We start from the raw sequence: 27,536 nt of genomic DNA on the forward strand, positions 1-27,536 counted from the left end.
ATGCCAAATTCATGGTTAATAATAAACATTTACATACGAATATTGGCACTTTTTATTTATGTAATGAATAAAAAAGAAAATATCCAAATGTAAATGTTATTAGTCTAATATCATGAACGTGGAGTAACGCTTCTATTTATAAGGCTACCTCTACCCCTGCTTATCAGCATTTGTCTGTCCTGTACCTACTGAAACTCACCTGACCTGGCCCTTAGCAGTCCAACTTCAGCTTTAACAATCTCATCTGTTTAGAATGTGTTCTATCCTGCACATAATTGATTCGTATGTGATCTTTAAGTTCTGACACAACACACCAGTTCCAATTTCGCATGTCACATTGTTTCAAGCTCTAGGGCAGGTTAATACCTGTGGATTCATCAATAATGTACATTGTATCGCTGAACGTCTGGACTTGACGCGAGGGGAGGGGTTTGGTTGCTTCCGTAACTCTTGAAAACTTCTCAAAAAAGCATGGGGGAACACTTCACTCTTCTCCCCCTGCTGCTGACAAACGCAGAGCTTTTGAAAACACTTGTGTGTTTTGACCACCTCTCAATTTATTTAAAGTAAGTAACTTAACGTTAGCTTGTTAGTTTGCTAGCCTCAACATTATCAGCAAACTTTCTTCAACAGTGCAACTCACGTTAGCTAGAGAGGCAGTCGATGCTGGTAACTTTACTTACTAATTTCCAGCCCCAAAACTGAGATGTTTGCATTAGTAGATGCCGTTACAGTGAAAAACGACTCTCTTTGTTTTAGTTTGCTGATGATAGCATCATTTTTGCTGACCCATTTGACACTTTGCAGCTGCATGAAGATGACATGAATGACTCATCGTACAGTGGACACGTTCATTATTCAAATGTCATTGGTCCAGAGTGATGGCTGTACCGCCCAAGAGACGGTTATTTAGGGCGTGGCTACCTTTGAATCTGCTCCGCTGATTGGCTACTGAACCGACAACACAGAGTAACCGTAGCTAAGTTCCCCACCCACTCATCCAAGTTAGCCAGCTAGCCAAAACTTTATTAATAGCTAGGTTAGCAAAGTGCCGAATTTATAGCTAAGAAGTTAGGTTTTGTTGTTGTAGAATAAAACTGAATTTTTATTTACCGTCGAAGTATTGAAAAAGGGAGTAAAACCATTGTTCGAACTGGACCGCCTAAAGTAAGTGGACTGCTAGCCTACCCAGTTAGCTAATTACAGTAACGTTAGCTAGCTTGCTAACAGGTTGTAAAGGTTCTCTGGTTGTGTAGCCCTTTTAGTTATAAGGTAAATACAAAATATTGCTATGGTTTTGGTTGTAGCTTGCAATATGGTTAGAACTGGCTTGTTAACTTGCTAACGTTAACAGTTAGGTGGCTTTCTCATTTGATTTGCTGATCAAATCTGTCAGATGGTGACTGAAGTTTTCAAAAGAACCGAGTTCACCATTTGGGGAACGACTTATGTTAGGAAATATTTATTTTGACTATGTCATTATTTGCAAATCCACGGTAACAGTGAAAGTGATAAGGCTCCAATTTCAGTTAATCTGATTTATATGTATTTTTTTTTTACGTATGCAAAGTTTGGTAACAGAATGACGGGTTGTGCGGTTTGTTCTGCCATTCTGTTACCAAAGTTTGCATCTGCACTGTTCTTCGGGTAAATGTGTTTTTGTAAAATTCTAAGTGGAAATTGCTAAAAGTAGTCTTTGTGCATAGTTATATGGTTTGTAATTGTTTTTTTTGTTTGACATGACTTTTTAAATCATTCTCAGCATCATTCTGTTATCGTGGAATTGCCCGTATGTCTCATGTACAAAACACCTACAGTTTACTAAATTAGTTACTGTAAAAGTGCAATGGAAATTTGGAAGAAAAAAAATTTACTGGGAAATCATGGTATGACTAAATCTCATTTTTGGAAATGAATTAGGACACTAGGCTAGCAAGATCTATGTCTGAAAGAAACCAGTCGAACTAGAAGAATATTCAACTATTGAAAATAATCTAGCTATGTCACTATCTTTTTTTTTTTACCAGGTTTCTCATAGTCCCAATCCCAGCACTGAATAATTTCAGGTGAGGAGTGTTTCTCTTTCTAGATCGGTCCCTTTTGTTTTGATGGTGATTTGCTGGCTGTATCCTTGCTGGCTGTATCCCTGCTATCAGGCATTATGCTGCTTTGGTGTTTCTATGTTTGCTTGGCTAATAAGAGGATGTGGACACAAAGACACAATAGATCACCCTGTGAGTACATTAAAGATGAGGTCATGGTGACAGTCCAGTGTGTGATGTGGGAGCTTCCGGTGAAGCTGGCCTTTCAAATGACTGCTTTTGTTACCGCAGCTGCGCTGTATTAGTAGATCACTTGTCCATTTAACCACTACTTCATACAGAGTGCAGCTTTGTCACCAGGGGTGGCCGGTTCAGAGCGTTGGGCCAGTAAGAGGAAGGTTGCTGGATCGAATCCCCGAGCTGACAAGGTAAAAATCTGTCGTTCTTCCCCTGAGCAAGGCAGTTAATCCACTGTTCCCCGGGCTCCGACGACATGGATGTCGATATGGCAGAGGGGGTTGGGTTAAATGCGGAAGACACATTTCCGTTGAATACATTCAGTTGGACAACTGACTAGGTATCTCCCTTTTCCATTTGGCGCACACTACTGGAAAAGGCCTCATGCATATGAACGAGCATGTATGTAGTTTGGGAACAGATTCCCGAAACACAAGCAGGCTCCACTTTGTATTAAAGTAGTTCACATTAACCTGGCTGCTAAACAGCAGAGCAGAGCTGACCTAGTTCTCATAGCTTTGTTCTCCAAGATTTGGGGATCATTGATTTATGCAACTGCCCCAAATAGATGCAATGATAAACTTGCTACAAATAGTTGCTCCAAAGATAAGCTGTCTACAATGTTCCCAAAATGAGGTTTTCTGTATACTCATTGTGGCTACGATATGGGATTGTGGAGTGAAATATAAAACTGTGCTGAAATAACCTCCATCTTGGAGTGGCTGTCAGATTCTGGCCTCCCCCTGATGTGACAACCAGCGCTTTTTGGTTACAGTTCTGCTCTGTGGCATGGATGGCTGCCGGCCGGTCCCTGAATCTAGGTTGTCCACGAAGAGAACTCACAAACACTTTCTGCAGGTCATCATGTAGGCTAGGCCCTAACACAGTTAAAGAGAGAGCTCACAAGTACCCCAAAGTTATGTTACTCACTGTAATCAAAAGCGATCTAAAGTCAAGCTGCCAAACCCATTTCCATGCCGACATCACTTGTGCAAATTCTGCATACACCAGGAGGCATCTGTGCAAGCCTCAATTCCTAATGAAAGGGAAGGCTTGGCACTATATAATTCCATCTAATTACATGATATTTGTGTGCATCAGCCTTATTAACAAACAGTTGCTTCCAGAAGAGTTATCCTAATGTAAGAGGTTTTTACTGATCACAGTTGTTTCTATATCCTTCTTGGCTGAGGGGTGCAAGTCTTTCTCGTGTCTGCTCTGCTGCCTGCCGGGGTTTTAGTGGTGTGGGGTTAAACTGAGGACAGTGGTTTTCTGGAGTGAATTCAATGCCCTGCTGCTCTCTGTGACCTCTGATCTTCATGTGACCACTGAGGTCTTTCAATTTTGCTTCAAAATGTGATGATGCATTGGTTTTATGAAGCTGTATCCAACGAGCAGATCAACAAAGGGGAGGTTTATGGTGGACCATCTCCAACCAGGTTGAAAGTTGATTACTCCTGGGTTAAGAAAGTGATGACTGGCTCAAGTCTTTCAATAATCTTTGTGAATGTCATTTGGTTACAAGCTGTTGTGATACTATTTTTTGCTAATCTATCAGAATATCCCTCTATTATCCACCAATAAATAAACCATTTTAAAATTCATCATTTAATATGCACCTGCAGCATACATTTGAATACTGTCTGTCCTTTACATTTGTAATGATCTGCTCTTGATGTGTAGTAGTAGCCTAAATTGGGTTTGGGAAAACCTGTTTACTACTAAAATGTGTGCATAGGTAAAGAGGGGGCCTACTTGACCGCATGTGGGAACGAGGTGGCAGTTGGTCTTGCTCTGGTGCTGTACCTTACCTACTAGACTAATCACTGTACTTACAATGGAATTTCCACACAAGTCTTCACTGTACAGGTCATGTTTTGAGTCTGCGGCCAGGCTACTTTCCCTATTTCTCACTAAATAATATGATTTCAATCCATCTACAATTATCTTTGCTGTGGTGGATACATGTTCTATTTTGCTTACCAATGATTTGCATAAAGCATTAAATGTATCTGTTGTGATTGGTGAAAATCCTTCTCTGCTTCTCTGCTTGCCTAGCTGTATCCTCACACTCACCCTCCGGTAGAGCCTAGCGCACCTCCGAGCACTCATGGTTGAGTCAGTGATTGACAGCTTGTGTGGGGTTTGGCTGCCACTGAACCCATCCATCGCCTATCCACTCCTCTCTCACACCCCCACCTGCCTTTCTTGTGCACGCTGTTTAGTGGGTGTTGCTGTAGTGTCGTGTGGTCAGAAGGAGGCTTTACACACAGCATCTTGTGTTCTCTTCACAGAGGGCTGCTGGGGAGAGCTGTGCTGGCACTTCTAAGCCAAGCTCAAACTGTAGCCTGACTGACAACACTGTCTGAAGATCTCTCTCTGTCATTCCTGGAGCTACGTGTCAGCTTAAGAGGATTCAAAAGCGAGCACAAGGGGAATTGTAGGACTAGTTCTCCTGGACATCATCAATGTTTTTTTAACTTTTTGGTTTTTCATCACAATTTTTGGGATTTAAACTGAGATCGTCCCACTTATAAATATTCAATGGATTCCATTGGCTCTTTGGTTAGCATTGTTGATGAGGACCAGTCCTATCATGTCCGCTACAGGTAGGCATGAACCTACTCATACCCCCATACACTACTCTCTCAATCTTTGGTCAACATTTTATTTCATGTACGGCCTAGAACGGGTGCTTTAAACTTTCTCTCATACTAGTGAAAAAAAGTGTTGAACAGAACTGATGTGTAGGATTTTATACATGTACACAATAGACCTATATCTCATACTGGTGTCTCATAAGTCTGTCGCACGGGATGAGATCAGCTTTCCCATGTAGCTTTCAGGTGTGAATTGCTAGGCTAGATTTCCCCTTCCATTTTACTGAAGTTGTTAAAGGGGAGTGGGTTAGTAGCTGTGGCCAATGGTGTGGTTTTAGAGGCCCTCTTGGACGCAGAGACAAAAATGCGAATTTCCTGCAATTGTAAACCATTTTCCCATGGAAATGTCTCAGTTTTAAAGCTAATGCTTTATAGCTGGCTCTAGTCGTTTAAGTTTATATTGAAAACTTTTAACCCCCCCCCCCAAAAAAAAACAAACTAAATATACAGAGCCAGTCAAAAGTTTGGACACCTACTCATTCAAGGGTTTTTCTTCATTTTTCTAATAGTGAAGACATCAAAACTATGAAATAACATGTAATCACGGAGTAACCAAAAAATTGTTAAACAAATCTTAAATATATTTGAGATTCTTCAAAGTAGCCACCCTTTGCCTTGATGACAGCTTTGCACACTCTTGGGGGGTGTAAGGTGATGAAGCGTACTTCATGAGCTGTAACCAAAAAACAACTGGCATTTGGAAAGTTTGAGGTGAGGGAGAAAGTGTGATGGAACAAGTATTGTTAGCATTGTTAAGTATCTTGCTGGCAAATTGAATTCTCCATTAGTTAGCCAGAAATGTTGAGCAACACTGGCCAACTTAATTGATCAAATAATTTAGTTCATGGTGTGAAAATTAGCTGGTTAGTAAAGTCAGACAGCTAACGTTAGATAGCTAATGTTACAAGATCAGGTGAGTTAATGTTAGTAACCTAACCAATTCGCTATAGTATTAACTGGTATACGACTCCTTGCCGTTCAAGTTATAATGCATTAGTTGCCAGGGTCCAGTAAGCAATCTGTGTGAAATGTTAACTAGCGAACGAACTACTCTCTGTGAACTAATGTTTTCCCTCTAAGGTATGTGGTTAATTTTCAGAATGAGAGAATTGGGTGAAATTGAGGCGTTGCGTGGTGATAATCTTGTTAGGGCTAGGGTCCGCCTGACTGACGTGCCCAAAGTAAACTGCCTGTTACTCAGGCCCAGAAGCCAGGATATGCATATAGTTGGTACCATTGGATAGAAAACACTTTGAAGTTTGTAGAAATATAAAAAATAATATATGAGACTATAACACAATTGATATGGTAGGAGACAATCCAATGAAAAACCAACTGGATATATATTTTTTTATTTTTAATTTTTATCCCATGCTCTTCCATAGCTCTTCCAAACTATGGGTCCTATGCAATTCCAGCTCCCAGATTGCAATTCCTATGGCTTCAACTAGATGTCAACACTCTTTGTTTTAAGGTTTCAAGCTTGTTTCTTCCAAAACGAGTAAGAATTTTTAGTTTTGGTACAGGGAGTTGGAAATCGGTGACGAAGACGACGCGCACTTGCTAATTTTACTTTTCTATTGAACATACTTCTTTCTGTATGAAATATTATAGTTTAATTACATTTTAGGGTACCTGAGGATTGAATCGACATGTAGTTTGACTTATTTTAACAAACTTTAGCGGTAGCTTTTTGGATTCCTTTGTCTGCATGTTGAACTCAAATCGATGGTGCCAACTAAAGACTTTTTGGGATATAAAGAAGGATTTTATCTAACCTAGGGACCATGTATGTTGTAGCTGGGACACTTTGGATTGCAAATCAGAGGAAGATTTTCAAAAAGTAAGTGATTATTTAATTGCTATTTGTGATTTTATGAAGCCTGCAGGTTGAAAATATGTTGTGGGGTGCCTCCTCAAACAATCACATGGCATGCTCTCTCTGTAAAGACCATTGTAAATCGTACAATGCAGTTAGATTAACAAGAATTTAAGCTTTTAGCCGATATAAGACACTTGTATGTACCTAGATGTTTAATATCCATAATTTTCCAGATTGTTTACTTGAATATTGCGCGCCCTCCAATTTCACCGGAAATTGTCGACGGTTGTCCTGCTGACGGGACGCCTAGCCCTAAGACGTTTTAAGTGCATTCAGCGACCAAGTGTAGCTGGGCCTGGCTTAAGCCTCGATGCCACAATTGAGGTGAAAGGAACACCACACACTTTCTCTTTCTCACTTTTTCAATACAGTGCATTAAAAGGGGTATGCCATGTGTACTCTGCCTGTAAGAGATCAATTATGCCAACAAAGGGTATCATGCTCTGCTGGCACATTGTAGAACAGTTGTCCACAGGCAGAAAGTGTACAACTGTAGTAATGTGCAGTGTAGCCCAAAGATTTTGCTTGTTGAACTTGACAGTAACACGTGTGTGTGTGTGTGTGTGTGTGTGTGTGTGTGTGTGTGTGTGTGTGTGTGTGCAACAAATATTGTCTAGACTTTACATTGGATTGCTTTAATAAAAACATTTTTTTTAGGTGTGGATTAGGTTCACATGAAACACTTTTTATTTTACATACAGAGCCTGATCATGTAGATCATATTATTTGTTTAAATAGTTAAAACCTGCATTTCTCCCTAGCAGGGTTTTTTTGTTGTTGCATGTTTCAGTGCAAAAAAAAGTGTCAACCTTTTTGGGCCCTCACCAGTTTGCATCCCTTGCTATCCATAAATAAAAAAGAGAAAATTATGCTCTGGTTTGCTTAATAGAAGGAATTTGAAATGAATTATACTTTTTTTTATTTTTTTTGAATTTTACCCCTTTTTCCTCCCCAATTTCGTGGTATCCAATTGTTGTAGTAGCTACTATCTTGTCTCATCGCTACAACTCCCGTACGGGCTCGGGAGAGACGAAGGTTGAAAGTCATGCGTCCTCCGATACACAACCCAACCAAGCCGCACTGCTTCTTAACACAGCACGCATCCAACCCGGAAGCCAGCCGCACCAATGCGCCGGAGGAAACACCGTGCACCTGGCCACCTTGGTTAGCGCACACTGCGCCCAGCCCGCCACAGGAGTTGCTGGTGCGCGATGAGACAAGGACACCCCTACCGACCAAGCCCTCCCTAACCCGGGCGACGCTAGGCCAATTGTGCGTCGCCCCACGGACCTCCCGGTCGCGGCCGGTTACGACAGAGCCATGAATTATACTTTTGATACTTAAGTACATTTTAACGATTCCATTTACTTTTTGATACTTAAGTATTTTTTTAAAACCAAATACTTTTATTCAAGTAGTATTTTACTAGGTGACTTACCTTCATAGAAAATGACTCAAGTATCTTTACTTTTACTCAAGTATGACAATTGAGTTCTTTCTACACCACTGTTGAATTGCTGCAAAGAATCCACTACTAAAGAACACCAATCGGAACAAGAGATTTGCTAGGGCCAAGAAACATGAGCAATGGACGTTAGACCGGTAGAAATCTGTCCTTTTGGTCTAATGAGTCCAAATTTTGGATTTTTGGTTCCAACCGCCGTGTCTTTGTAAGCCAGCATGGCTACCACAGCATTTTGCAGTGATACAGCATCCCATCGGGTTTGCACTATCATTTGTTTTTCAACAGAACAATGACTCCATACACCTCCAGGCTGTGTAAGGGCTATTTGACCAAGGCCTCCACAATCACCTGACCTCAACCCAATTGAGGTTTGGGATGAGTTGGACTGCAGAGTGAAGGAAAAGCAGCCAACAAGTGCTCAGCATATCTGGGAACTCCTTCAAGACGGTTGGAAAAGTGTTCCAGATGAAGCTGCTTGAGAGAATGCCAAAAGTGTGCAAAGCTGTCATCAAGGCAAAGAGTGGCTACTTTGAGGAATCTAAAATATATTATTTGATTTGTTTAACACTTTTTTTTTGATTCCATATGTGTTATTTCATAGTTTTTATGTCTTTACTATTCTACAATGTAGAAAAAAAAGAAAAAAAAACACTTGAATGAGTAGGTGTGTCCTAACTTTTGACTGGTACTGGGATTATATATCAATATTTAACAATCCCCTCAAACATTCATGATTTGCTTTGTATTTGCAGTTTTAAAATTGGTTTATTCAACTTCTTTGAAAGGAGTGGAAGACATTTGTTTGGTAGAAGGCACCATCGTTGGATTTTCAACCATGTTCATCCCTGCGTATAGAATTTAAGCATTTTTCTGGTCAACCATTAAATTGCATTTGCGCATTGACAATTATGGCAGGCTTACATTTTAGTGTTGAATTAAGCAAGAATGTATCTCACTCCTAATCAAACCTTGTACGTTTTAAATTGAATAAACCTCTCGGCCACCTGAATCTGATTAGACACCTTTAACAAAGCTCTCTAATGCTGCCCAGCAGTTCTATAAGCAGGGCCTTTCTAATCACTGTCGGGCCAACTGTAGTAATCCCAGGTGACAAGGCCAGAGGCGAGAGAGATCTTGTCTGATAATGCTGAGATGTTAAACCTCTGTCCTATGTTTAGGGTTAGGCTAATACTGTAGCAATATCATGGACTTTACTGGTTGACCGTATTGTGTGGCATGCAAAAAAAACAATGGTTACTGCAAGATGGCGCCGACAGATGGTCGCCTCGTTTCGAGTTCTTAGGAAACGATGCAGTATTTATACTTTTTTTTTGTTGGTATTATTTGTTACATTGTTACCCCAGGAAACCTTAAATCTTATTACATACAGCCGGGAAGAACTATTGGAAATAAGAGCAACGTCAACTACCAACACTACGACCAGGAATACGACTTTCCCGAAGCGAGTCCTCTGTTCGGACCACCAACCAGGATAATGGATCTAATCCCAGTAGCCAACCTAAAACAACGGCGCCGCAGACTGAGTGGCCTCTGGGTCAGGCTCCGTAGAAGAGCACATTGCCCACCGCTCCCGAGTGGACATTGGCGGCGAGTGTTATGGTCTCTTGACAACAAGAGACAACATTTGCGCAAGGGTTGCCTTCCAGAGAGACCTCAGAGATTGTAACATTCTCTGTTTCACGGAAACATGGCTCTCTCGGGATTTGTTGTCAGAATCTGTTCAGCCACTGGGCTTCTCCGTGCATCGCGCCGACAGAAACACCTCTCTGGGAAGCGGAAGCGCGGGGGTGTATGCTTCATGATTAACGAATCATGGTGTAATCATAACAACATACAGGAACTCAAGTCCTTCTGCTCACCCAACCTAGAATTCCTTACAATCAAATGCTGGCCATTTTACCTACCAAGTTAATTCTCGTCAGATAGTCACAGCTGTGTACATTCCCCCTCAAACAGACACCAAGATGTCCCTCAAGGAACTTCACTGGACTCTATGTAAACTGAAAACCATATATCCCGAGGCTGCATTTGTTGTAGCTGGGGATTTTAACAAAGCAAATTTGAGAACAAGACTAGCTAAATTCTATCAGCATATTGATTGCACTACGCACAGGGGTAATGCACTCGCCCTCTTATAGGAAGGAACTCAAACAGGACGTACCAGTGACGATAACAACTCAACGCTGGTCTGACCAATCGGAAACCACGCTTCAAGATTGTTTTGATCACGTGGACTGGAATATGTTCTGGTTAGCCACAGAGATCAACATAAACCTATACGCTGACTCAGTGAGTTTATAAAGAAGTGCATTGGAGATGATGTAACCACTGACTATTAAAACCTACCCTAACCAGAAACCGTGGATGGATGGCGGCATTCACACAACTGAAAGCGCTAACCACCACATTTAACCATAGAAAAGAGGTATGTTTATATTCAGCCATATTCCCAATGTAGTTGTTCCCTCCAATCAAACAAGCAAAATCCCTCCTCCCCATCAAACAAGTGAAATGCCAGTACAGGAACAAGGTGGAGTTGCAATTCAATGGCTCAGACATGACGTATGTGGCAAGGTCTACAGGAAATCAGACTAGAAAAAGAACCAGCCACGTCACGGACACCATCATGCTTCCAGACAAACTAAACACCTTCTTTGCCCGCTTTGAGGATAATACAGTGCCACCGTCGCGGCCCACTAACAAGGACTAAGTTCCTCTGCGTACACATCACAGACAAACTGAAATGGTCCACCCACGCCTTTGGTGAAGGCGCAACAGTGCCTCTTCAACCTCAGGAGGCTGAAGAAATTTGGCTTGTCACCCAAAACCCTGACAAACTTTTACAGATGCACAATCGAGAGCATCCTGTTAGGCTGTATCACAGCCTGGTACGACAACTGCACTGTCCTACACCTCAGGGCTCTCCAAAGGGTGCGGTCTGCACAACGCATCGCTGTGGGCAAACTACCTACCCTGCATGACACCTACATCACCCAATGTCACAGGAAGGCCAAAAAGATCATCAAGGGCAACAACCACCTGAACCACTGCCTGTTCACACCGCTACCATTCAGAAGGCGAGATCAGTAGAGGTGGATCAAAGCTGGGACGAGAGACTGAAAAACAGCTTCCATCTCAAGGCCATCAGACTGCTAAACAACAATCACTAACTCAAGATGCTGCTGCCTAAATTGAGACACAATCAATGGCCACTTTAATAAATGGATCTCTAGTCACTTTAAACAACGCCACTTTAAATAATGCCACTTTAATCATGTTTACATATCTTACATATCTTACTCATATCACATGTAAACTCAGCAAAAAAAGAAAGGACCCTGTCTTTCAAAGATAATTCGTAAAAATTCAAATAACTTATGATCTTCATTGTAAAATGATTTAAACACGATTTCCCATGCTTGTTCAATGAACCGTAAACAATTAGTGAACATGCACCTGTGGAATAGTTAAGACACTAACAGCTACAGGCGGTAGGCAATTAAGGTCAGTTATGAAAACTTAGGACACTAAAGAGGCCTTTCTACAGACTCTGAAAAACACAAAGATACCCAGGATCCCTGCTCATCTGCAAGAACCTGCCTTAGGCATGCTGCAAGGAGGCATGAGGACTGCAGATGTGGCCAGGGCAATACATTGCAATGTCTGTGCTGTGAGATGCCTAAGACAGCGCTACAGGGAGACAGGATGGACATGTGGGAGACCACGTGTAACAACACCTGCGCAGGATCGGTACATCCGAACATCACACCTGCGGGACAGGTACAGGATGGCAACAACTGCCGAGTTACACCGGAACACACAATCCCTCCATCAGTGCTCAGACTGTCCGTAACAGGCTGAGAGATGCTGGAGAGATGTAGGCCTGTTGTAAGGCAGGTCCTCACCAGACATCACCGGCAACGACTTCGCCTTTGGGCACAAACCCACCGTCGCTGGACCAGACAGGACTGGCAAAAAGTGCTCTTCACTGACGAGTCGCGGTTTTGTCTCACCGGGGGTGATGGTCGGATTCGTGTTTAATGTCGAAGGAACGAGCGTTACACCGAGGCCTGTACTCTGGAGCGGGATCGAGGTGGAGTGTCTGTCATGTTCTTGGGCGGTGTGTCACAGCATCATCAGACTGAGCTTGTTGTCATTGCAGGCAATCTCAACGCTGTGCGTTGCAGGGAAGTCATCCTTCTCCCTCCATGTGGTACCCTTTCTGTAGGCTCATCCTGACATGACCCTCCAGCATGACAATGCCACCAGCCGTACTGCTCGTTCTGTGTGCGATTTCCTACAAGACAGGAATGTCAGAGTTCTGCCATGGCCAGCGAAGAGCCCGGATCTCACGTCTGGGACCTGTTGGATCGGAGGGTGAGGGCCACCCCCCCTATAATTGGTGGAAGATTGGGGTAACATCTCACAGCAAAAACGGCGCAAATCTGGTGCATTCCACAAGGTACACTGCAATACTTAGTAACTGGTGTGGCCACCAGCTGCATTGACTGTTACTTGATTTTTGACCCCCCCCCCCCCCCCTCTTTGTTTGGGGATGCATTATTCCACATGTCTGTAGAACTTGTTCAGTTTATGTCTGAATCTTATGTTCATACAAATATTTACACATGTTAAGTTTGCTGAAAATAAACAGAGTTGACAGTGAGAGGACATTTTATTTATTTGCTGAGTTTATATACCATCTATTGCACCTTGCCTATGTCGCTCATCCATATACTTGTATACATATTCTCATTCACCCCTTTTAGATTTGTGTGTATTAGGTAGTTGTTGGGGAATTATTAGATTACTTGTTAGATATTACTGCACTGTCGGAACGAGAAGCACAAGCATTTCGCTACACTTGCGTTAACATCTGCTAACCATGTGTATGTGACCAATAAGATTTGATTTGAATTGATTTGGTTCGTTGATGACGTTAGGGGTTATTCTAGTTTGTGGGGGGTGGATAAAACATCTTTGGTGAAAGTAGCTCAGTGAGACATTGAAAAGAATAGGCTACCTAGGCCTGTGTCCGGATCCGTAATGAGTTTAGGCTAGCTCTGGACCGTTCAGTGTGTTGCTGCACAGGAATCCTCTTTCAAACCAACCCAGTGGAAGCCTCTTTAGATATGTCATGTGATGCTGTTGTGAAGGAGAAAGAAACCCAGGTAGGGTCTTAGTGTGTTAAAATAAACAAAGCAACCTCGATCCAGTATGTGGAGTACAATTTATTGTAATTTCGTCTGCAAGATGTAACGTTGTTTATAGTCAGTAATTGGAGATGACTAAAGTAAAAAAACAAATCTATACAGTAAACATACCTGTTGATATATTTTGCTGAATGCAACATGCAAAAATGACAGATTTGACTGAGTTACAGTTCATAGATGAAAATCAGTTGTTTTTAATAACATATGGATTTCACATACTGGGCGGGGGTACCCCCCCCAGGCCCAGCCAATCAGAATAAGTTTTTCCCCACAGAAGGGATTTATTACAGACAGATACTCCAATCTTTTATTTTAGCTCATGAAAAATGGGACCAACACTTTACATGTTGCATTTATATTTCTGTTCAGTGTATATGATGTTTTATAATGCATAAGATGTCTTTTAGTAGGCTATGTCTAATGCCAATATTCTTTTGAGGGCTTAAAAAAAAAACACTGGGTGGGCACTTGATTTAATAGAGTACCTGAAGTCGAAAGCGTGCATGCATGAACACAGGTCATCTCCTCTTCAACAAAGTGGTGGGCGCTTTTGCTGTAGAACACAAAAAGATGTCAACGAGGGCGTAACAACCGAAGCCAGGTTGCATGAAAGTGACTAATCTGTTAATCCACCCATCCCTGTGAATAATCCCTTGTGGATACTCCTCTGACCCTATCTGGGGTTAAAGTGACCAGGAGTAGGCTATGTTCAGGGTCAAACATCCAGAACGTTTTAGATAGAAATGTAATCGTCACCAGCTTGCACAATCCCCATTCTACACAGCAGACAATACATTTGTCTGAATGTTCTGGAAACATTGAAGCCCACTGAATAGCCTAGTCTTCAGAAGAGCAGTCGGAGAGATCTGTGTATTGTACTGTAGAGACCACGTAGATCGATCCGTCCTACCATAACAAACCCACTGATAAACCAAGGCTGTTTTTCTCAGGTGGAAGTATGTAGCCAAACAAACATTCACAGTCTGATGGAGTGAGAGGGATGCTAGTCCTGGGTTTTGAGATGGGGAAAACCCATCTATAACTTTTGGTTTCTAGTTTATTCAAACTGTGGCCACTTTGGAATGTTAAGACTAGCTACACTTGTAGTTCTTTTGAGTGTTAGTGGAAGGGGCAAGAGAATGTTCTTGTCCAAAACAACTTATCCTGTCTGTGCCTACTGAGCATCTTGGATCAACAAGAGACCTCTGTTCCTATCTTCTACCTAAACCCCTTCTATTGCCTCTTGTAGGATGGATGCATCCTGCCTGGAGCTGGCCCTGGAGGGTGAGCGGCTCTGTAAAGTGGGTGACTACCACGCTGGAGTGTCCTTCTTCGAAACAGCCATCCAGGTTGGCACAGAGGACCTGCAGGTGCTGAGTGCCATTTACAGCCAGCTGGGCAATGCATACTTCCATCTGCACGACTACGCCAAGGCGTTGGAGTTCCACCATCACGACCTCACCTTGACCAGGTAGGAAGGAACACACCTTGACCAGGTAGGAAGGAACACACCTTGACCAGGTAGGAAGGAACACACCATGACCAGGTAGGAAGGAACACACCATGACCAGGTAGGAAGGAACACACCATGACCAGGTAGGAAGGAACACACCATGACCAGGTAGGAAGGAACACACCATGACCAGGTAGGAAGGAACACACCATGACCAGGTAGGAAGGAACACACCTATGACCCAGGGCTCATATTCATAATGTTTCTCAGAGTAGGACCATTGTCCCGTCTTATCAGCATGACCTCGCCACACAACTCCTATGTCTGTAGTGTTTTCCCTATGTGCTGGCCGTCGTATTTATAAATACGCCCACGATTTTTGCGACAGGCTTAGATAAACATCTTAGATATAGACTACTTTACTGCTGACAGTAAATGTAGTCAACTAGCAGCTGTTATGGTTATGTATCAATGTTTGATTGCTACTTCCTCTCTTTATATTTGTCCCACCAAAATATATTTTGACCACTTGAAAAAACTAACTGCTACTTTTTGTTTTAACGTTTCAATTTGGTAGTCCCAATAGTCAGTCTAGCCCTCCTCGGCTAGAATGACCAATATGAATCTAATAGCGATCTATTGATAGGTCAGTCACATGGCGAGCGATGACCGAAAAACACTGCTAGTTTGACACTATGCTGTCTCTCCCATGTGATTTGTGTGCGCTGTGGTTGGTTGCAATCCAAAAAATGTACACGGAGGATGGAGGGCACATGATGCTCCTTCAATCGTCTCTGTGTGAATCTGCACATCCCATGTAATATAAGTGGTAACAATGAGTCGAAATCCACTTAATCCAGCCTAATTATTTCCTGTAGCCAGCCACAGAGCCAAGGCGCGTAGGCCATTTACGATGCTTTGATTGACAACCGAACAGCATGTGTTGATTAGTTATCACGTCTCAAATTTAACTGAATAATGTCAATCTCCTATACCCCTTTGCCATTCATAAATCATACACCGTAGTTATAAGTCCATGGCATCGCACCGGGACAAGTAAACCATAGATCTGGCTTGTATTTCCTTAGGATACAAAGCCCATGTCGTGACTTGCCAGAGAGTGACGTTTCAGTGAGTGACTCGTCAGTGTAGCCTACCGAATCTCATTGGTGAGAGCAGTTCATTTGGCTCCCTAGTTGGCATATTGGTAGGCTTTTTGCTGATAGTCTGCAGATAAATGATGAAATATACGATGAAGATGGTGAATCCTCACTGCAGAAACAATAGGTGTTGGAGAGAGAGACTCATTCTGGTCCAGATAGGATAATGATTCATTGTCACATCAGACATATATAATGGGTAAGACTGATATAACCCTTTTCATTTGTTTAATTTAACCTTTTATTGGTCAAGATCATGTGTGTTTTTCTGTTTTAATAAAATCCCATTCTCAGGACCATCGGGGACCAGATGGGAGAGGCTAAATCCAGCGGTAACCTAGGCAACACATTGAAGGTGTTGGGTAGGTTTGATGAGGCTGTGGTCTGCTGTCAGAGGCACTTAGACATTGCCATGGACCTGAACGACAAGGTGAGATTGATTCATGAATGATGGTTATTAAGCCTCCTGAAACGAATTTACTGTTTATTCTGGTGTTTAAATGCTTTTTTTCCCCTGTTGTGGAGTTGACATTGGCCCTGTTTTAAAAAAAATAAAAAATATATATATATTTTTTTGGTATCTGTTAGGTGGGACAGGCGAGGGCGCTGTATAACTTTGGGAACGTGTATCATGCAAAAGGAAAGAGCATCTGCTGGAGCGGGGCGGAGCCAGGAGAGTTCCCCGAGGAGGTCACTACTGCACTTAGGAAAGCAGCGGAATATTACCAGTAAGTTGGTGTGTTTGTGTGCAAGCATTGCATTCATGTGTGTTCGGTACATTTTGCATCTTGTAAGTCAGATACCATAGAGTAAATGTACAGTATCAGTCAAAAGTTTGGACCTACTCATTCAATGGTTTTTCTTTATATTTATTATTTTCTACATTGTAGAAAAATAGTGAAGACGTCGAAATGATGAAATAACACATATGGAATCATGTAGTAACCAAAAAAAGTGTTAAACAAATAAATAGATTTTATATTCTTCAAAGTAGCCACCCTTTGCCTTGATGACAGCTTCATGAGGAATGCTTTTCCAACAGTCTTGAGTTCCCACATATGCTGAACACTTGTTGGCTGCTTTTCCTTCACTCTGTGGTCCAACTCATCCCAAACCATCTCAATTGGGTTGAGGTCAGGTGATTATGTAGGCTCCGGCACTCCATCACTCTCCTTGGTCAAAAACCCCTTACACAGCCTGGAGGTGTGTTATGGGTCATTGTTCTGTTGAAAAATAAAGGATAGTCTCACTAAGCGCAAACCAGATGGGATGACGTATCGCTGCAGAATGCTGTTTGACCAAAGGACAGATTTCCAACAGTCTAATGTCAATTGCTTTTGTTTCTTGACTCAAGCAAGTCTCTTCTTATTGGTGTCCTTTGGTTTCTTAGCAGCAATTCGACCATGAAGGCCTGATTCACACAGGCCTCCTCTGAACAGTTGATGTTGAAATGTGTCTGTTACTTGAACTTTGATGCATTTATTTGGGCTGCAATCTGAGGTGCAGTTAATTGCCCATTTCTGAGGCTGGTAACTCTAATGAACTTATCCTCTGCAGCAGAGGTAACTCTGGGTCTTCCTTTCCTGTGGCGGTCCTCATGAGCCGGTTTCATCATAGCGCTGGTGATGGTTTTTGCGACTGCACTTTCAATGTTCTTGAAATGTTCAGGATTGACTGACCTTCATGTCTTAAAGTAATGATGGACTGTCGTTTCTCTTTGCTTATTTGAGCTGTTCTTGCCATAATATGCACCTGGTCTTTAACCAAATAGCCCCATCTTCTGTATACCACCCCTACCTTGTCACAACCCAACTGATTGGCTCAAATGCATTAAGAAGGAAAGAAAAAAAAGAAAAAATAACAAGGCACACGTGTTAATTGAAATGCATTCCAGGTGACTACCTCATGAAGCTCGTTGAGAGAATTCCAAGAGTGTGCAAAACTGTCAAGGCAAAAGGGTGGCTACTTTACAAATATTAACTTTTTCGGTCACTACATGATTCCATATGTTATTTCATAGTTTTGATGTCTTCACTATTATTCTACCATGTAGAAAATAGTAAAAATGAAGAAAAAACGTTAAATCAGTAGGTGTCCAAACTTTTGACTGGTTTTATTTATATATATTATTTCTTTCATCACATTCCCAGTGGGTCAGAAGTTTACATACACTCATAGTATTTGGTAGCATTCCCTTTTAAATTGTTTAACTTGGGTCAAACGTTTCGGGTAGCCTTCCACATGCTTCCCACAATAAGCTGGGTCAATTTTGACCCATTCCTCCTGACAGAGCTGGTGTAACTGAGTCAGGTTTGTAGGCCTCCTTGCTCGCACACACTTTTTCAGTTCTGCCCACATATTTTCTATAGGATTGAGGTCAGGACTTTGATGGCCACTCCAAAACCTTGACTTTGTTGTCCATCATTCATTCAATGGTTTGTCTATATCCAGAGCAAACTTATCCATAGTGAAGGAGCTTGGAGACCCGGCCGCCCAGGGCCGAACATATGGTAACCTTGGCAACACACACTACCTGTTAGGAAACTTCCAGAATGCAGTGGCGTCACATGAACAGGTAATGAAAATCTTATCAAAGTTTATAGCGTGACATTTACTGCTCGATTCAATAAAAAACTGCACTGTTGTAGCATATAAAACGCACAATTTTTATCCTATGACAATATGGAATAGTGGTTTTGCGTTCTATAGTAGAAATACTAGTTAAACTCACTTCACTGGATGATTAATAATAGCTTGTACACAAAGTAACTGCAAAAACATTGCAAAAGGCAAGTTTGATTTAAATCCAGTTAAGTCTTTCGTCAGATTTCCTTTTTCAATGGTTCTCTGTAGTTAATTATAATGTCCTGTATGGCTCAGTACAGTCAACAGAAAGACTGTAGGTAAACACCACATAATGGAAGACTAGAGTCGCTGGCTGGCTGTTCCGATACCAAGGTGTTGGGGCGGGTAAGTCGCTGGCTGGCTGTTCCGATACCAAGGTGTTGGGGCGGGTAGAGTCGCTGGCTGGCTGTTCCGATACCAAGGTGTTGGGGCGGGTAGAGTCGCTGGCTGGCTGTTCCGTACCAAGGTGTTGGGGCGGGTAGAGTCGCTGGCTGGCTGTTCCGTAGTCGCTGGCTGGCTGTTCTGATACCAAGGTGTTGGGGCGGGTAGAGTCGCTGGCTGGCTGTTCCGATACCAAGGTGTTGGGGTGGGTAGAGTCGCTGGCTGGCTGTTCCGTAGTCGCTGGCTGGCTGTTCCGTACCAAGGTGTTGGGGTGGGTAGAGTCGCTGGCTGGCTGTTCCGTAGTCGCTGGCTGGCTGTTCCGATACCAAGGTGTTGGTGCGGGTAGAGTCGCTGGCTGGCTGTTCCGATACCAAGGTGTTGGGGCGGGTAAGTCGCTGGCTGGCTGTTCCGATACCAAGGTGTTGGGGCGGGTAGAGTCGCTGGCTGGCTGTTCCGATACCAAGGTGTTGGGGCGGGTAGAGTCGCTGGCTGGCTGTTCCGTACCAAGGTGTTGGGGCGGGTAGAGTCGCTGGCTGGCTGTTCCGTAGTCGCTGGCTGGCTGTTCCGATACCAAGGTGTTGGGGCGGGTAGAGTCGCTGGCTGGCTGTTCTGATACCAAGGTGTTGGGGCGGGTAGAGTCGCTGGCTGGCTGTTCCGATACCAAGGTGTTGGGGTGGGTAGAGTCGCTGGCTGGCTGTTCCGTAGTCGCTGGCTGGCTGTTCCGATACCAAGGTGTTGGTGCGGGTAGAGTCGCTGGCTGGCTGTTCCGATACCAAGGTGTTGGGGCGGGTAAGTCGCTGGCTGGCTGTTCCGATACCAAGGTGTTGGGGCGGGTAGAGTCGCTGGCTGGCTGTTCCGATACCAAGGTGTTGGGGCGGGTAGAGTCGCTGGCTGGCTGTTCCGTACCAAGGTGTTGGGGCGGGTAGAGTCGCTGGCTGGCTGTTCCGTAGTCGCTGGCTGGCTGTTCCGATACCAAGGTGTTGGGGCGGGTAGAGTCGCTGGCTGGCTGTTCCGATACCAAGGTGTTGGGGCGGGTAGAGTCGCTGGCTGGCTGTTCCGATACCAAGGTGTTGGGGTGGGTAGAGTCGCTGGCTGGCTGTTCCGTAGTCGCTGGCTGGCTGTTCCGTACCAAGGTGTTGGGGTGGGTAGAGTCGCTGGCTGGCTGTTCCGTAGTCGCTGGCTGGCTGTTCCGATACCAAGGTGTTGGTGCGGGTAGAGTCGCTGGCTGGCTGTTCCGTACCAAGGTGTTGGGGTGGGTAGAGTCGCTGGCTGGCTGTTCCGTAATCGCTGGCTGGCTGTTCTGATACCAAGGTGTTGGGGCGGGTAGAGTCGCTGGCTGGCTGTTCCGTAGTCGCTGGCTGGCTGTTCTGATACCAAGGTGTTGGGGTGGGTAGAGTCGCTGGCTGGCTGTTCTGATACCAAGGTGTTTGGGTGGGTAGAGTCGCTGGCTGGCTGTTCCGTAGTCGCTGGCTGGCTGTTCCGTACCAAGGTGTTCGGGTGGGTAGAGTCGCTGGCTGGCTGTTCCGTACCAAGGTGTTGGGGCGGGTAGAGTCGCTGGCTGGCTGTTCCGTACCAAGGTGTTGGGGTGGGTAGAGTCGCTGGCTGGCTGTTCCGTACCAAGGTGTTGGGGTGGGTAGAGTCGCTGGCTGGCTGTTCCGTAGTCGCTGGCTGGCTGTTCCGATACCAAGGTGTTGGGGCGGGTAGAGTCGCTGGCTGGCTGTTCCGTACCAAGGTGTTGGGGCGGGTAGAGTTGCTGGCTGGCTGTTCCGTACCAAGGTGTTGGGGTGGGTGGGTGGGTGCATTTCTGGCCCGGTGTCCGTGTGTGTTCATCCATTTGTTTTCCTTTCCCAGCGCCTCCAGATTGCCAAGGAGTTTGGCGACCGCTCAGCAGAGAGAAGGGCCTACTGCAACCTGGGGAACGCGTATATATTCCTGGGTGAATTTGAAGTGGCAGCCGAGCATTACAAGTGAGCCAAACCCCCAGCCCAGCCATTCATCTTCTCTCAATGACGTTCACTCCCTCTGTCTCCGAGTCCAGCTGTTAAAACAACTCTTCTTTCTGTCTGGACCCTGGAGGTTTTCACACAGTTAAGAGGCCGTAGGGTTTTCAGGAGAGAAATGGCAGCCGCTATACCTCAAAGGACTATAATGTCAAGAGGGCTAGCAAACCGATAAGTGTATGTGTGTGTGAATTCATATACTGAACTTAATTTCAGGACCAGAGTAGCCTTTGTGTGTCACTCTGAATGACAGCCAGTGATCTAATGTGGTTGTATTGTGGTTGTCAGGAGGACTCTGCAGCTGGCCAGACAGCTGAAAGACCGGGCTGTAGAGGCTCAGGCCTGTTACAGTCTGGGCAACACCTACACACTCCTCCAGGACTACGAGAGGGCCATAGACTACCACCTCAAACACCTGATCATAGCACAGGACCTCAACGACCGGATTGGTGAGGGCCGGGCGTGCTGGAGTTTAGGGAACGCTCACACCGCCCTGGGGAACCATGACCAGGCCATGCACTTTGCTGAGAAACACCTGGAGATCTCCAAAGAGGTACCACCTCCCTTATCCCCTATAGATATACAGTTCAGGACACAGCCTTCAAGAGCCTGATCAAAGAAAGAGGAGTTGATCTGAAAATGCAGCATGGTCAATCCCAGTTGTGTGTGTGTGTTCCAGACTGGTGACCGGAGCGGGGAGCTGACGGCCCGTATGAACGTGTCAGACCTGCAGATGGTGCTGGGGCTGAGCTACAGCACCAACAACTCCACCCTGTTTGAGAACCCCATCAAGGACATGGACCTCAACCTGCATGGAGCAAGGCCCCGGATGGGACGGAGAAACAGCATGGAAAACCTGGAGCTCATGAAACTCACCCCCGACAAGATCAATGCAAGTCACTGGGTTTAAATGTTCATTCTGAGACTTTCTCTTCCCTAGGCCTAGTGGCAATTCAAAGTGCACTATTAACCTGAAGTGAGTGAAATTAATTACACATGGCACCTTTTTAAAATGTACTGTTTTGTCTTTATAACAACTCTTAACTGTTTGATGTGTATTTTGACACCGAAGTTAGATGTGATTTTAATAAAGTCTGTTTTTTGACGTGTGTGTCCTCTCCCTCTTGTCTCCAGGCTCAGAAGTGGACCAGTGACATCCTGACCAAGCAGTCTAAACACACCCTGGCTAAGAGCTCCTCCAAGCTGTTCTTCATCAGCCGTCTGCGGGGGAAGAAGACCAGGGCTGGGGGCTCCAGTAAAGTCCTGCAGGACACCAGTAACACCTCCCAGAACCCTGCACAGGGACCACAGAAGGTAAGAGGGAAACCTGCGTTTCAGGTATCCACCTAGCGTGTGCTTTTCTATGGGTTTGTGTGTCTGTGTATGCATGCGTGCACACGAGAGAGAGCGTGAGATTGACGTGACCTCTTGTACTTCTCGTTGTGGATTGGAATAAAGTATTGAAATCGGTGATGGTTGATGCTGTTTTAAGATCAGCGAGGACAAATGTTTTGTTTTATGTGCCTTATTTCTATTACAGCATATTAGACGACAGTTATTCATATTTCATTCACCCAGTTCAATGTAACAGCAATGGGTTTAGGTACTCAAATGTTCCCTGTACCCATCATGAGGTTGCTACAACCTAGCCTACAAATGAAAGTTAAAACGTAGGTACACAGGTCGAGAGACGAATTGGAGTAATCAAGGTGACAGACATTGGCACATTCAATACTGAATACTGATCACCCCGTGCACACACAGTTAATTTTCATAGCAGCCTCATACAGCATCAACACTTTGCTCATTGTATAATTCCTTCTCGCATCTACATGCTTTCCTCTCACCTTTTCCCTTTGCTTGTGGACTTCAGTGTAAAACACAAAATGTCTGTGACACAGGAGGTTGGTGTCACGTTAATTGGGAGGGCAGGCTCTTGATAAAGGCTGGAGCAGAATGAGTGGAATGGTATCAAATACATCAGACACATGGTTTCCATGTGTCTGAGACCATTCCAGTTACTCCGCTCCAGCCATTATTACGAGCCGTCCTCCCCTCAGCAGCCTCCACTGGTCTGTGACCAGGCGCAATAACCTCTCCAAGCCAAACCGTCATACCATAACCGCTAACAGCTACACAGCCTACATCGTTGTCACCATTATTAATGTTTCACATTCTTAAAATAAAGTGGTGAGCCTAACTGACCTAAGACAGGGAACTTTTACTAGGACTAAATGTCAGGAATTGTGAAACTGATTTTAAATGTATTTGGCTAAGGTGTATGTAAACTTCTGACTTCAACTGTAGCTTGCTCTCTCTTTCTTTCTGCTGCTTCTCCTTAATTTTATCCTTTCAGTACTAGATTCATTCTCTGATCCTTTGATTGAATGGACATGTCAGTTCATGCTGCAAGAGCTCTGATAGGTTGGAGGACGTCCTCCGTAGGTCGTCATAATGACTGTGTAGGTCTATGGAAGGGGGTGAGAACCATGAGCCTCCTAGGTTTTGTATTGAAGTCTATGTAGCTAGAAGACTCAAAATAGCTGTCCTCCGGCTACACCATGGTATTACCCAAGATGGTGCTGTTGAGGCTACTGTAGACCTTCAATATATTCAGTGTTTAATCAGTTATTTGGTGGCGTGAATATATTTTGTATAGTCTTGTATACATTTATTTTTTGGTTCGCTATTTACATTTTTATGAAATTCACAGAGTAGGATGGTTCTCCTCTGAGGAGCCTCCACTGATTCAAATATGTCTCACTCACTCAGAGGGCCAGTCCAGACATGCTCGGGGACGAGGGCTTCTTTGACCTGCTAAGTCGTTTCCAGAGTAACCGGATGGACGACCAGCGCTGTTCCATACAAGAGAAGAGCCGTCTGTCAGTCAGTACCAGCTCCTCTGACTCTCCACCCAGAGCCATGAGGAAATGTGAGTACACACACATCAACATTTCTCTGTGATCGCCTTGATCTCTCGCTCTGACCTCTCTCCCTCTCCTCCAGCAGTGTCCGAGGCAGTAGCAGGCCTGGGCTCTGGGTCTGGTGCCCAGGGTCGCCGGTTAGAGGAAGGTGGAGGTGCTGGGGGTAGTTTGCCTGGCCTTCGGCTCAACAGGCACAGCAGCCAGGCTGTCCTCAGCCACCTGATGGCTAACGCAGGCAACACGGAGCCTGACGATGACTTCTTCGACATGCTTGTCAAATGCCAGGTGTGAGGTTTAAATAGACTCAACTTTTCACTAGGGTGGTGTTGCACAATGTAGCAAAACATTGTGCTAGATCTCAGTACTTTATATTGAAAGGGGGGAAAAGTCTTCCTTTTCGTCCACTTTTTTACCTCCTATACCCTCCTTCCCCTCAGGGTTCTCGTCTGGATGACCAGCGCTGCGCCCCTCCCCCGGCCCGTGGCCCCACCGTCCCAGACGAGGACTTCTTCAGCCTCATCACGAGGTCCCAGGCCAAACGCATGGACGAGCAGCGGGTCACCCTGCCCTCCGCTGCAGGCTCCGCAGCACGGCCCTGCTCCAACTGAGCCCTGCCCATGTAGAGTACCGCGACGGGTGAAAACCCAGGAGACGGGGCTTCTGGAGGAAAACGGTGTGGAAGTTTCGTCCACTTGTGGAGATGAGGACGTTGATACTGTACTCAACAGTGGATGGGGCTATTTTACATAGACCAGAACTTTTCAATGGTATTTTCTCTCCATAACATAGATCAATAATGGTTGTTGTTGTTGTTGTTGTTGTTGTTAGGATTCAGAAGCCTCATTTCCCAGTTGAAAGCACTGCCAGCATTAATGTAGTAGCCTATAGGGAACAATGCAACATTCAAAAACTAACCTACTGAGGGTTATAGACTATGAAATCAACTGTTCTCAATTTTTCCTAAGATTTTACCTTGTACTGAACATGAACATGAGCTAACATATCAAATGAGTAGGTCCAGGGCATTCTTTTCTATGATTATGTACTCACTACAACCTGAAAATGTATCTTTAGATACAAACAACTGCAGTCATGACTCATGTATTTATTGTACCTTTTTTGGTAATGATTTTGTTTTATTAAGTGCTTACGTGCTGCCGTTTTACTTCCCCTTGTGGCTTGAAGTGGTTGGTTTGATTTTGCACCATTTTTTTCTGATGTAGACTCAAAGACAGGTACAGCACTATCTTTCCATGTGTTTTTGAATTGTCTATATGTGTATGTTAGGAGTTGTGGGGATACCTCATTTAGGTAAGAAATGCTCTTTCAGCCTAAACCATCTTTGATAAAATAATGAATACACCCATGGGTGTGTTTCGTCCCTGATGCTATTTTGTACTTCCTATATTGTTTTTATGAGAGCAGAACACTTGTTTATTTAGTATAGAAATCATGTCTTATGTTAAAATGTGTTCTCAAAAAGTTGTGTGTGTGTGTGTGTGTGTGTGTTCTTATTTGCAAAACAGCAAGAAGCCAGTGTGCTTTCTTTATTCAGTGCAGCTACATGGAGATGGCACACCAAAGCACAGAAGGATCGGCTACTCCTGGAATTAATGACTGCCCAAAGTCGAGTTCACTGGTGAGGTGTTGGTGATGGGCTATGCTCTTCATGGAGTGATGGGCCTAAGTAAGATTCAATCAAACTTATTAGTCCATATGAGATGCTGTTTAACAAACTCCAGGCTTAGCTATGGTCAGATGACATGGACATAGAGCTTCCTGGCCATGCTGGAAGCAAAATAGGTCAATGGCATCATGAACTTTACCAAGTACTAGGTGCCTCGTTTATAAAACGGACTTACGATCGATTTTGATCTGAAGTATGACTTACGCAGAAAACCACATGAGTCATTTATAAAACCTTACCTTGACGTGGAAATGACCTTATCTTTGCGCAAAATTATTTTCCTGTTGGTTATGTAGGGGCATTTCAGTTTGGGATGCATATGCATCCAAGCCTGTGGTGAACTTTGCATTTGTTAGCAATTATCAATTAAAGGTGTGAGGAATGAATTGCCAGATGCAAGGTGTTTTGAATTAAAAACAGGATGCGATGTTCTATAAATAGTGTCAAATTATAAAAAAGTAATCATGGCTGTTCTTATTGGAAGACAGAAACCCGTGCTTTTAGAAAGGAGAGTTTTCTGAGACCGGAATGACTTGCGCATGATGATTCATGGCTATTCCTGACAACACCCTCATTTGTGCTAGCATTCTATAAGGGGAAATCGCTGATTGTAAGGCACGTTCAGGTGCCGTCAATTTGAAGTTAATTCGAGATTTATTGATCACCAGTGCGTAAATTACAAATGGGCTTCTTAGAACCTGCGTAAACAATATTTTATTTATGCTCGGTATCTTTTATGAATCAAATGTAAGCACACTGTCAGAAATGATCTTACGACTAAGTTCAAGTATAAATGTAAGAACATTTTTATAAATGAGGCCCCAGGACCGCAAGTGGATCTTCCAGTAAGACAATAACCCCAAGCACTAATCAAAATCCACAAAGAAATTGTTAATTTAACACAAAATCAACATTTTGCAAATTGCCATCTCAGTCTCTTGACATAAACCCCATTGAATAACTTGTTTGAATTGTAGAGAGCAGACCATAAGAGAAAACGAAGGATATCAAGGATCTGGTAAGAATCTGTATGGAGGAATGGCCCAAGCAACCTCCCCCCGTTTCCTGCAACTCAAAGCATTTTATAAAAAGGGCCTGTGTTGTTATCCTTGCAAGGGGAGGGTGCTGGAGTATTGAAAATGGTGGCAATAAATTTGACTCATCTTTCAGATTTTTTGTATTACTTCGCAACACCAGTCTCAACGTCAACAGTGAAGAGGCGACTCCGGGATGCTGGCCTTCTAGTTCCTCTGTCCAGTGTCTGTGTTCTTTTGTCCATCTTAATCTTTTATTTTTATTGGCCAGTCTGAGATACAGCTTTTTCTTTGCAACTCTGCCTAGAAGGCCAGCATCTCGGAGTCGCCTCTTCACTGTTGACGTTGAGACTGGTGTTTTGCGGGTACTATTCAATGAAGCTGCCAGTTGAGGACTTGTGAGGCATCTGTTTCTCAAACTAGACACTTTAATGTACTTGTCCTCTTGCTCAGTTGTGTACCGGGGCCTCCCACTCCTCTTTCTATTCTGGTTAGAACCTGTTCTGTGAAGGGAGTAGTACACAGCGTTGTACGAGATCTTCAGTTTCTTGGCAATTTCTCTCATGGAATAGCCTTCATTTCTCAGAACAAGAATAGACTGACGAGTTTCAGAAGAAAGTTCTTTGTTTCTGGCTATTTTGAGCCTGTAATTGAACCCACAAATCCTGATGCTCCAGATACTCAACTAGTCTAAAGAAGGCCAGTTGTATTGCTTCTTTAATGAGAATAACAGTTTTCAGCTGTGCTTACAT

General features: G+C 43.9%; 1 protein-coding gene across 3 annotated transcripts; it reads left to right on the forward strand.

Moving 5' to 3' along the window:
• The first annotated feature begins 976 nt into the window (after window positions 1–976).
• LOC139376341 (G-protein-signaling modulator 2-like) lies at window positions 977–25,545 on the forward strand. Of its 3 annotated transcripts, none has more exons than XM_071118764.1 (14): window positions 977–1,167; window positions 2,028–2,066; window positions 4,574–4,888; window positions 14,770–14,991; window positions 16,428–16,563; window positions 16,722–16,861; window positions 18,585–18,708; window positions 20,991–21,106; window positions 21,428–21,692; window positions 21,819–22,031; window positions 22,274–22,453; window positions 23,912–24,071; window positions 24,149–24,348; window positions 24,501–25,545. In XM_071118764.1, the coding sequence occupies exons 3-14, from the start codon at window positions 4,824–4,826 to the stop codon at window positions 24,669–24,671; spliced, it is 1,992 nt and encodes a 663-aa protein (XP_070974865.1). In that variant the 5' UTR covers window positions 977–1,167; window positions 2,028–2,066; window positions 4,574–4,823; the 3' UTR covers window positions 24,672–25,545. The 3 variants fall into 3 exon arrangements, with proteins under 3 accessions (XP_070974865.1, XP_070974864.1, XP_070974866.1); XM_071118763.1 differs by having other exon boundaries at window positions 24,146–24,348; window positions 24,501–24,818; XM_071118765.1 differs by lacking the exons at window positions 2,028–2,066; window positions 4,574–4,888 and having other exon boundaries at window positions 1,110–1,167; window positions 24,146–24,348; window positions 24,501–24,818.
• Window positions 25,546–27,536: the final 1,991 nt, after the last annotated feature.

This window comes from Oncorhynchus clarkii, chromosome 20 (assembly GCF_045791955.1).
Source record: "Oncorhynchus clarkii lewisi isolate Uvic-CL-2024 chromosome 20, UVic_Ocla_1.0, whole genome shotgun sequence".
Lineage (NCBI taxonomy): Eukaryota > Metazoa > Chordata > Actinopteri > Salmoniformes > Salmonidae > Oncorhynchus > Oncorhynchus clarkii.